General features: G+C 44.5%; 1 protein-coding gene across 1 annotated transcript; it reads right to left on the reverse strand.

The window, feature by feature from the left end:
• Nucleotides 1-630: 630 nt before the first annotated feature.
• LOC145406758 (uncharacterized) lies at nt 631-9,876 on the reverse strand. Its single transcript, XM_080277857.1, has 7 exons — nt 9,840-9,876; nt 8,352-9,664; nt 7,955-8,161; nt 6,846-7,690; nt 6,181-6,396; nt 5,114-5,368; nt 631-652 (listed from the first exon to the last, which is right to left on the reverse strand). Exons 1-7 carry the CDS (start codon nt 9,874-9,876, stop codon nt 631-633), a joined length of 2,895 nt encoding a protein of 964 aa, XP_080133983.1.
• Nucleotides 9,877-10,576: the final 700 nt, after the last annotated feature.

Here is a 10,576-nt window from a genome sequence, read left to right on the forward strand (position 1 = left end):
CGAGTACACCTAATTATCTTCTAGTGAGGCTCAGGCGCTTGCGTCTGGGGTTCCCTGGCTAACGGCAGATTATTGGCGTAGAGCCAGACCCGTGTACCCACTGTCTAGCTAGTTCTATGGAGCTGCTCATTCACTATCTGCATCACTGCCCTGCCACTACCATGCTTAGGCCTCAACCTGCCACAGCACTGGCACGGTCTGGAGATGACTCTATGGATGCTGCTGGCATTGTCTCCCGTGCTCCCCTCAATATTCTACTCCAAACGGTCAGGGACTACCCTCCCCCTCGATAATTCATGTTTGCGCCTCATGCGCACCTCTGACGGGCTCTCTTGTTTGCCCGTGTCCCCACCATTTATGGTGGGGCAAATATCCCAACAACAACAACAACAACTGATGCACTCTTGCCATATGTTGGTGTAGGCCGTAACAGTCTGTTGGTGGCCGGCACAGAGATGAACCATGAGCGACAACTCTGAGTGCAGAGTGGCATCAACAATGCGGCGGTGAACAATGAACACAGGTGCAGCAGTCATGGTGCCAGGCTATCGATGTCATTGTCGGTCGCTAGAAGTTCATTGTTGCCGTCCCCGCCCAGAAGATCAATAAAGACCGACTGCCCTCAATAGTTTATTGAGTAGCGTAGCGTGAACTGCAATACAAGTACACATCGTAACAACAACAAAAGTATTGACACGTATTTCATGTATACATCGGTAGAGTCTGAAACTATCATTTATGTTTTATACACACAAGTTGTTAAGCTATACACACCTTCTATTGCGATAACTGGGCTCTCAAATGGGTGAGCAACTGTACAACCAATAAAACACTAGCCCACGTCCCGGCCGCAACAATGCCCCAGCCACAACTGAAGGCACGCCCGCGTCTGCGGCAATCAAGCTGCCTTGGGTCACCGGTTCTGATGAATCACTCCGAACTCTCAAGCCAACCCACACCTCACCTCTCGAATCATCACGTCAAACACCCATACAAATGAAACAACGGGACACAAACAAAATGAACAACATTTAACTAACACAAGACAAATACATAATACAGAAAATAGCAACACAAATTTTACCAGAGTTGGAATTTCACCAATGCATTCACGGATTCATACATGATTCCAGTCACATGGCTGCCCTAATTATAATACATTATAATTACACAATCAATATAAACACAACACATATACATATAATAAACGTATATAATAAACACATACATATAATACATTATAATTCCCCCCTGTGGCGGGGGGGACTCAACCTGGCCGCACTATGGGGTGGTACTACTACTCTGCGGCCAGGTTGTGTTAGGAAGAATACTGCCACCGTATTCCCTGCGTGTCGTAAAAGGCGACTAAAAGGGGTGGGGTGAGGGGACTAGGGACCCCCTCCTCTGTTTTTTTGTTCCTAAAAAGAGACAGGCCAGAGAAAGGGATCGGGGATGGAGTTATCCCCGTACCCTGAAGATTGGGTCTATGAATATGCGTGGATGTAGTACAATTGAGGCTAAAAGAGAGGAGATTGGGGGAATGTTTGTGAGAAGAAAGTTGGATGTGTTAGCTTTGAGTGAAACCAAGATGAGAGGGAAGGGGGAATCTATGTTTGGAAGTGTGAATGGAAGATTGTCAGGTGTTGATAGAGGAAGGGCAAGAGAAGGTGTGGTCTTGTTAGTGAGTCCAGAAGTACAGCAGTGTGTGATTGAATGGAAGGAGGTGTCATCGAGACTGATGTGGGTGAAAGCGAAATTTGAGCGCGAGTTGTGGGTGTTTGTGAGTGAATATGGGCCTGGTAGTGAAAGGGATGAACAAGAGAGGGAGTCTTTCTGGAATGATTTTGATGAGTGTCTGCAGAGTTTTGGAGCGAATGTGAATGTGGTAATGATGGGAGATCTGAATGCTAGAGTGGGAAATGTAGCAGTTGAAGGCGTTGTTGGTATGCATGGTGTGCCTGGAATAAATGAAAATGGGGAACGAATGATAGCGATGTGTGTTGAGCAAGAGATGGTGATTGGGAATGCGCTGTTTAAGAAGAAAGATATTTATAAGTATACATGTGTGAGACAGGAGGGCGGAAGGGTTGTTGATAGAGCCTTGATGGACTATGTGGTTGTGTCCAGGAATGTAATAGGAAGATTGTTGGATGTGAGAGTTCTGAGAGGGGAGGGTGGAGGTATGTCTGACGACTACCTGGTGGAGGGAAAGTTAAGAGTAGGTAAGAGATGGGTGAGAGCTAAGAGGGTTAGGTGTGGCAGGGAGGTTTTGAAAGTGAGTGAGTTGGATAAAAGAGAGAAAAAGATAGAGTATCAGGAGAAATTGAAAGATGAGTGGAACGCAGTGAAAGATCGGGAAAATGGCAGCGTGGAGGAGGAATGGCAGTTGTTTAAGAGTGCTGTGGTGGGGCATGCAGAAGAGGTGTGTGGCGTGAGACGTGTGGGTGGTGGTGTAAGAAAATGAAGTGAATGGTGGTGGGAGGAGGTGAGTATGATTGTGGCTGAGAAGAGACGTGCATATGAAGTGTGGCTGCAGAGGAAGGATGAGATGTCATATGAAAGGTATAAGGAAAAGAGGAATAGAGCGAGAAGGGCTGTGCGTGATGCTAAAGTGGCAGCAGATGAGAGGTCGGGTAGGCGGCTGACAGAGAATTTTCAACAGAATAAGAAAATGTTTTGGAAGGAGGTGAAAAGGGTGCGAAAGGGAGAGTCTGGGAAAGAAGAACGAGTAAAAGCAGAGGATGGAAGGATGTTAATTGAGATGGATGCAGTAAGGAAGAGATGGGCAGAGTATTTTGAAAGATTGTTAAATGTAGAGGAGGAAAGGGTGGCTGAGATTGTGGCGGATAGAAGGGTGCAAGGAATAAATGTGTTGGGAGAGTTGAATGATTCTTTGATCACGAAGGAGGAAGTGGAGAAGGCAGTAAAGGAGATGAAAACAGGGAAAGCTGCAGGTATGGATGGGTGTGCTGTGGAATGCCTGTAGGGTGGTGGAGTGACTATTGTTGACTGGTTAGTAAGATTGTTGAATGTGTGCTTTGAGAAAGGTATGGTCCCAATTGACTGGGCAAGTGCTTGTGTGCTCCCGTTGTATAAAGGCAAGGGTGATAAGTATGAATGTACTAGCTTTAGGGGTATAAGTCTGTTGAGTGTTGTAGGTAAAGTGTATGGTAGAGTGTTAATTATGAGAGTTAGAGAGGGTACAGAGGGAGTGATTAGTGATGAGCAGTGTGGCTTTAGGAGAGGGAGGGGATGCGTTGATCAGGTGTTTGCTGTGAGACAAGTGTATGAAAAGTATTTAGCGAAAGGAAAGGATGTGTTTTGGCCATTTATGGATTTAGAGAAAGCGTATGATAGAATTGATAGGGAGGCTTTGTGGACTGTTTTAAGATTGTATGGACTTGATGGTAGGTTACTAAAAGGGGTGAAAAGTTTTTATGTAAATAGTAGAGCGTGTGTAAGAGTGGGAAATGCTGTGAGTGATTGGTTTCTCGTGAGAGTGGGGCTGCGACAGGGATGTGTGATGTCGCCTTGGTTGTTTAATATTTACATGGATGGTGTTGTAAGGGAGGTGAATGCAAGAGTTTTAGGTGGTCTGAGTCTGGTAAATGTTGATGGAGGAGAGTGGAATCTGAAGCAGCTGCTGTTTGCAGATGATACTGCACTGGTGACTGATTCAGAGAAGAGATTGAGACAGTTGGTAGAGGAGTTTGGAAGGGTGTGTGAAAAGAGGAAATTGAAAGTAAATGAGAATAAGAGTAAAGTGATGAAGTGTACGAGGTTGATAGATGGTAGGGGGATGAATATAGTTTTGAATGGTGAGTTGCTTGAGGAGGTAGATTGTTTTAAATATCTAGGGTCACATGTTGCTGTGGATGGAAGAATAGATGCAGAAGTGAAGTTTAGAATAAATGAAGTAGGAAAGGTGCTGGGAGGAATGAAAAAAGTGTTTAAATGTCGTTCGCTTAGAATGGATGTAAAGAGAAGGCTGTATGAGGGTGTTGTGGTACCGACTGCATTATATGGGGCTGAAACATGGAATATGGGTGTAGCAGAGAGGAAAAGTTTGAATGTAATGGAGATGAGATGTCTGAGGAGTATGTGTGGAGTGACGCGTATGGATCGAATGCGAAATGATGAAGTGCGAAGGAGAACTGGAGTTGTTCGGGAGATGGCTGGTAGAGTTGAGCAGAGGGTGTTGCAATGGTTTGGGCATATGGAGAGAATGGATAATGAGCGATTGATGAAAAAGATAACTAGATCTGATGTGAGAGGTGTAAGGCTGAGATGAAGACCACGAATAGGATGGATGGACAGTGTGAAGAGAGCGCTGGATGCGAGAGGGATGTCTGTTGAGGAAGGAAGAGTGGCTGTGCGTGATAGAAATAAATGGAGAGAAATTGTGAATGAATAAGTGATGACGCAGCCAAGGGAATATTCTCCCGCATTTGGTCTGATCACCTAGTCAGGTCAGGTGCGGGTAAGGGGATGGGTCTGTTATGATGTGGCAGGGGTAAACCAGTTCTGCTGTCGGACCCTGCTGCGGATGTCACTGATTGCATTGCGCAGTTGACCCTTGTGCAGTGTGATGCGGTGAGGATCTGTCCGTTTTCGCCTTTGGAGCTAAGATGCGAATGAATGTGTTTAAATGGATGAGTAAATGGAGAGTGAGTCGTCCTGTCTCGGCTACCTCCCTTTCCTTGGGGGAAGCAGCCTAGATATATAGATAGATAGATAATTACGCAATCAAAAAACATACACAATCAAACATACATATGCTGGCTCCTTGACGGGGATCGTGCCCTGCATCTTAATAACTCAACAGTTTGATTAACTTTTGGACAGGGCGTTTTAAGACTGGTCAGCAAGCTGTACCTTTACTGAGCGCACCAAACCATCTTGAGATGGTTGAGCTTCAATGACTCGCGCCAATTTCCAATATGAACGATGACACTGTTCGTTTATGATTAAAACCAGATCACCCATCTTTAGATTCTGTCTAGGAGTATTCCACTTAGCTCGAGACATATGCTGCTGAACGATTTCCTTCTTCCATCATGACCAAAAAAAGTCTATCATATACTGAACACGACGCCATTGTTTTGTCGCATACAGGTCGGATCGTTCTGTGGCCAGAGCACGAGGAATGACCTTCGATTTCATTGTGATCAAATGATTTTGTGTCAGAGGTTCAAGAGACTGAGGATCACTGATGTGGTCAACGCTGAGAGGTCTACTATTAATAACTGATGTGGCTTCAGACAGCACAGTTATCAAGCCTTGGTCATCGAGACGAGACCCATGTTCACACAAGATACCTTCAATGATTCGTCTGGCAACACCAATCATCCTCTCCCACACCCCACCTCTGTGGCTTGATATAGGTGGATTGAAGACCAGATCACATCCCATTTTCAACAACTCATTTCTTGCACCTATCAGATTAGTGCCTTGGTCACACCTGATCTCTCTCACAGCACCGCGAAGGGCGACAAACCTTCTAAATGCATTGAGCAAACTGTCTGTGGTGAGAGAGTGAACGACTTCGATGTGCACAGCCCTGCTCACTAAGCAAGTGAACATCACACCATATCTCTCACACTTTCGGCGACCCGACTTCACAATGTAAGGGCCAAAAAATCACATCCCGAGAACAAAAATGGAGAACATGGGGACAGTCTGTCCTCTGGCAGATCAGCCATCTTTTGCTATACAGGCCTGCCACGCAGACGAAAACAAGTCACGCATGTGCGAATCAGCTTCTTCACCAGTCTTTGTAAGGATAATATCCTGAAACCATGGCTGCGCACCTCAGAGCACGTCATCCCTCTACCCTGATGATGGGTTTTCTGATGGAAATACTGGATAATCAGAAAGGATAGCTCGTGATCAGGAGGCAAAATCAATGGATGTTTCACTTCTTCAGACAGAGCCGAATTTCGAATCCTACCACCAACACGTATCATTTCGTCTTCATCTAAAAACACATCCAGTTTATAAAGCGGACTACTGCGAGAGACTGTTTTCTGACTCGATAGTCTCCCGAATTCCTTTGCAAAACATGATCTTTGAACTGTTCGAATGACAGAAGTCTTAGCCTTCTCCACTTCTTCGACCTTTAAGCTTCCTTTCCTTTTTGCACCTCTACAGTTGTCAATGAACCTTAAAATCCAAGCCCACATCTTTAAAGTACTAAACCAGTTTTTGTAGATGAACACATGGACTACTTGAGATTCATCACCTTGACTGCTCAAGCACTTCACTTCTACATCGTCGGAGGATACTGCCAGGCTGAATTGTTGGATGTTCAAGTCAGATCTCCTGAGAAAATCTGGTCCCTGCAGCCAACGTTCTAACCAAACTGCACGTGATCCATCATCAGCAGGATTTTCAGCACTGTTAACATGAAACCATTGTTCAGGACAAGACCCATCATGTATCCTTTGGACTCTATTAGCAACAAAAACCTTGAATCTGACACATACATTCTTTATGTATCCAAGTACAACAGTACTGTCCGTCCAAAAGTACTCCGTGTACTGCAGACATAACTCCTTCCTTAGTTTAGTTGCAAGTTGTACACTGAGAACTGTCGCAATCAGCTCAAGGCGAGGAATACTCAGGACTGGTTAATAGGAGAGACTCTGCATTTACCAACCATGAAAGCAACACTAATCCTTCCATCTTCATCCAGAAACCTGAGATAGGAACAGGCAGCATATCCAGTAGAACTAGCATCGGCAAAGTGATGCATTTCCAAAGCTGACATTTTCTCGCTCGAGTGGACGCAACGAGGAATGGTGACTTCCCGAATCTTATCAAGATTAGTAGACCACCTTTCATACTTCTGCAACAAGTCACCAGACAACATATCATCCCATCCATAACTGTCATGACACATTTGATGTAACAACAACTTTGCTCGATGAACAAGTGGAAACATGACACCGAGAGGATCATAGATCTTAGCAAGAGTGGAAAGCAAGCCTCTGCGAGTCATACTGCCTCTGTCAAAGTTCAAGGGAAAATTAAGTTCATCTGCCTCGACATTCCATAAAACACCTAGAGTTTTGTGCAATTTGGACTCATGTGTTGGTGCTCTGACTTCAAGGCGCACACCGTTCATGACTTCCTGAGAGTTTGACATCACTTTGTGACATTTGCAACCACCTTCAGCCAGAAGCTTCTGAGTTTCAATAATCAATTTACAAGCGGAGCTCACAGAAGAGGTAACACCATCATCCACATAAAAATTCTTCTGGACAAACTGCGATGCCTCGTCAGCGTACTTTGAACCATGATCACTAGCAGTCGTTCTTAGCGCATATGTGGCAACTCCTGGGGAAGAAGTGGCCCCAAACAAATGAACTCTCATTCTGCAATCAACAAAGTTCGAGCTAATATCACCATTGTTCCACCACAAGAATCTCAACAAGTTTGTATCACCTGGAGAGACCATGAACTGGTGATACATATTCTGGATGTCACAAGTGAGAGCAATGGGTTCAAGACGAAATCTGAACAGGATCCCTAACAACAAATTCATCAAACTGGGGCCCTGTAACAACCTGTCATTCAGACTAACACCTTGAAAATCCGAGCTACAATCGAAAACCACTCTCAGCTTGTTAGAGTGTTGCACACCATGGTGTGGAATATACCAAGTTCGGCCAACTGACGAGAAATTCCTCTGGTGGAACAACTTCAGCAAACTCATTATCAAACATCTTCTGTATCACTTCTGATGGTAGATTGGATCCTTTTAAAATTTATATTTTAGCTTCATTAAGCATCTTTGTGCTATGGATCTGTTCAAAGGAAATGGTGCCTCGTATTTCAAAGGTAAAGGAGCTTCATAATGTCTGTCATCTCTCTGATACATCCTTTCTGACATGATATCCACGAATCGCACATCCTCTACACTGTACTTCTCATCCATCCCAGGCATAATTACCTCTGTATCATCAACATCCAACATCATCTCATGACATTCAGTCTTCAATACAATGCAACCTTGTACAATGTGTTTAGTTCCCAATTCGTCTGTTTCATGAGCATTTACATCAGCACAATTTGCGCCCACAACACACCAACCAAGACTTGTCTTCCACCTAAAAGGCTCTGAATCACCTCCACTCGCTATCTCCAATGGACGCATAACCTGAGAGCAATGGTAACCAATTAGAAGACCAATGGGTGCATTCTCATAATACTGGGGAATGTCAATGCGAGAAAGATGCGGCCATTTGTTAATGACGTCACTGGTGGGAATGATTTCATGCCTGCAAGGTATGGATTCTCTCACATAGCATGACGAAATCCCAAAGTAAGGACCATCGGACACACTTCACTTCCAAACCATCGACAGCCATAGTGGGCACACTCATACGCCTATTAATGGTCGTTAGATCCAATGTAATGTGACGACCTGACACGTTTAGCAACTTCACAACTTCATCGGTCATAAAATTAGTGTTAGATTGTGTGTCCAAAAGTGCATACACCAATACCTCTTTATCACTTGATGGATGACACAGCATGACAGGTAGTATCATGGTGGTGACACGATTGCTGGTGTTGATACTAGAATTAGCGCCAGTAGCAAGATTGACATTGTCGGAAGTGGTAGTTGTGTCATACTGTGATTGCAAACTGTAGTCGTGAAGCAATGTTGGGTGTCTTTTCGAACACACATCGCAAACATGCCGGTTTTTGCATCCCTTACTATAATGCCCACTGCCCAGACAACCAAAGCACATGTTCTTGTTGCGGATAGTAGATCTTCTGTCTGCTAAGCACATGTTGCTAAAAACGGAGCATTTAATAGTTTTATGTCCATCATCGCAAACAGGACAACTCTTGGACCCCGCTTGTGTATGCTGGGTTTGCCGTGCAGCCAGGTCTGACTGAATTACATGTGGCTGACCTTGAACACTCAAATCAAACTTAGGCAGTTGTGACCTCTTCGTGCTAGAGGACTGATGCAGTGATGAATAACCAGCCCAAAGTGCATGATTTGCAATTGTGGCCCTAGCCTTTATGAAATCAGAAAATTTATCAAAATTGGGCAAAGAACTTTGTTCGACTAGAAACTCAATCCACTTATTTACTATCCACGTTGGTAACTTATTCAAGATTTTATTTTCAAATTCATCACTCAAAATCTCTAAAGATTTGTAAGATTTCTTGGCAACACATATTTGGGCCAGAAAGTCTGAAAATCCCTGGAGTGCTTTACCGTCGCGTTCTTCAACCTTTGGCCAGTTCTCCAATTTTTTGTGAAAGGCAGAAGCAACTACAGACGGGTTACTAAACCTCCTTTCAAGTATGTGAAGTGCAGCTTCATATGAGGACTCGTCAGGACAAAGGAATAAGGCTTCAATAGCGCTCTGAGCTTCACTAGCTGTATATTGTTTAAGGTAGAATATCTTTTCATCATAACCAATATTGTGCTTTCCAACTAAAGTGTTGAAAGATGCCTTCCACAAAGGGTATGTCTCAGGTCTTCCACTGAAAACATCAGGTTGCGGCACTGGAGGCAACTTAACGTAAGACACAGAATTAGATTCAGCGGTGAATTTCATTTGTGATTGAGCACTAACCTTCGAACCTCTCCGAATGTAATCACTAACACCTTGCAAACCATCAATATAATTGCATTCAACTAGCCACAATATCAGATTCATCAGTGAGTGCATTATGATATTCATTATGTGCTTGCGTGAAATCATGGAAAATCCCTTTAATTAAATCAAATTTCTGAACTACTTCACTGTATGCACAGTCAACTACAAGTCTTCGAAGTTCATTAATCTTTTTTGTCAACCGAGTTCTCTTACTTGTGCGAATTTTGCGTAGCTCTTCCATAGATGCCATGGTTGTATGATCAACAAATCCACTTTACCTACAGCCGAATCAACAGATCACAAAGGTTCACCGATGCACTCACTCCCAGCCAAGCTCTCGTGATGAGCAGACCTCTCGCCAGTCTCTCTCGAGTGTTGGACTCTGCCTCATTTACTGGGGAAGCATTCTGGGGGGTTTTTCCTGTTTTTGGGCATTGCAGGACTTAGCCTAATTTAATTTGGCGATTTTTCTCTTTTTTTTTCGTGTTTCTGGGTGGACTCTGTCTCTGACAGATAGCCTTGCGAGCTTGTGTGTGTGAGTGTGTAGGTGTTTTGTGAGTGTGTTTGCAGGTGTGTGGGTGTTTTTTTTTTTTGGGGGGGGGCCGCCGTTAGTGTCTCTCTGCGTGGTACGAAGCCAAACCCTGAAGGGCTGCCGTTAGTACAGTTCCATGAGGGGGGGCCATTAGGGCCTGGTTATAGGAAGCGCAGAGAGCGGCTCTGATAGATTAGGGAAGACCCGATAGGGGCAGTGGCGGGGCCTCCCACGTCGCCCTTTAGACAGTGGGGAGCATAGGTAGCCTGTCACTGTAGGGACCTTCTGACATTTTCTTAAGTTTATTATTCTTTCAGAGTGAGTATTGGTGTATCGGTTTGGGTGTCTGTGTGAGTGGTGTCTTTGTGTGTTTGTGTGACTGTCCCTCAGAGACATGAGACGGGCCCAGATCCCCAGG

This window comes from Coenobita brevimanus, chromosome 8 (genome assembly GCF_032717465.1).
Source record: "Coenobita brevimanus isolate Jiangsu-jjx chromosome 8, ASM3271746v2, whole genome shotgun sequence".
Classification (NCBI taxonomy): domain Eukaryota; kingdom Metazoa; phylum Arthropoda; class Malacostraca; order Decapoda; family Coenobitidae; genus Coenobita; species Coenobita brevimanus.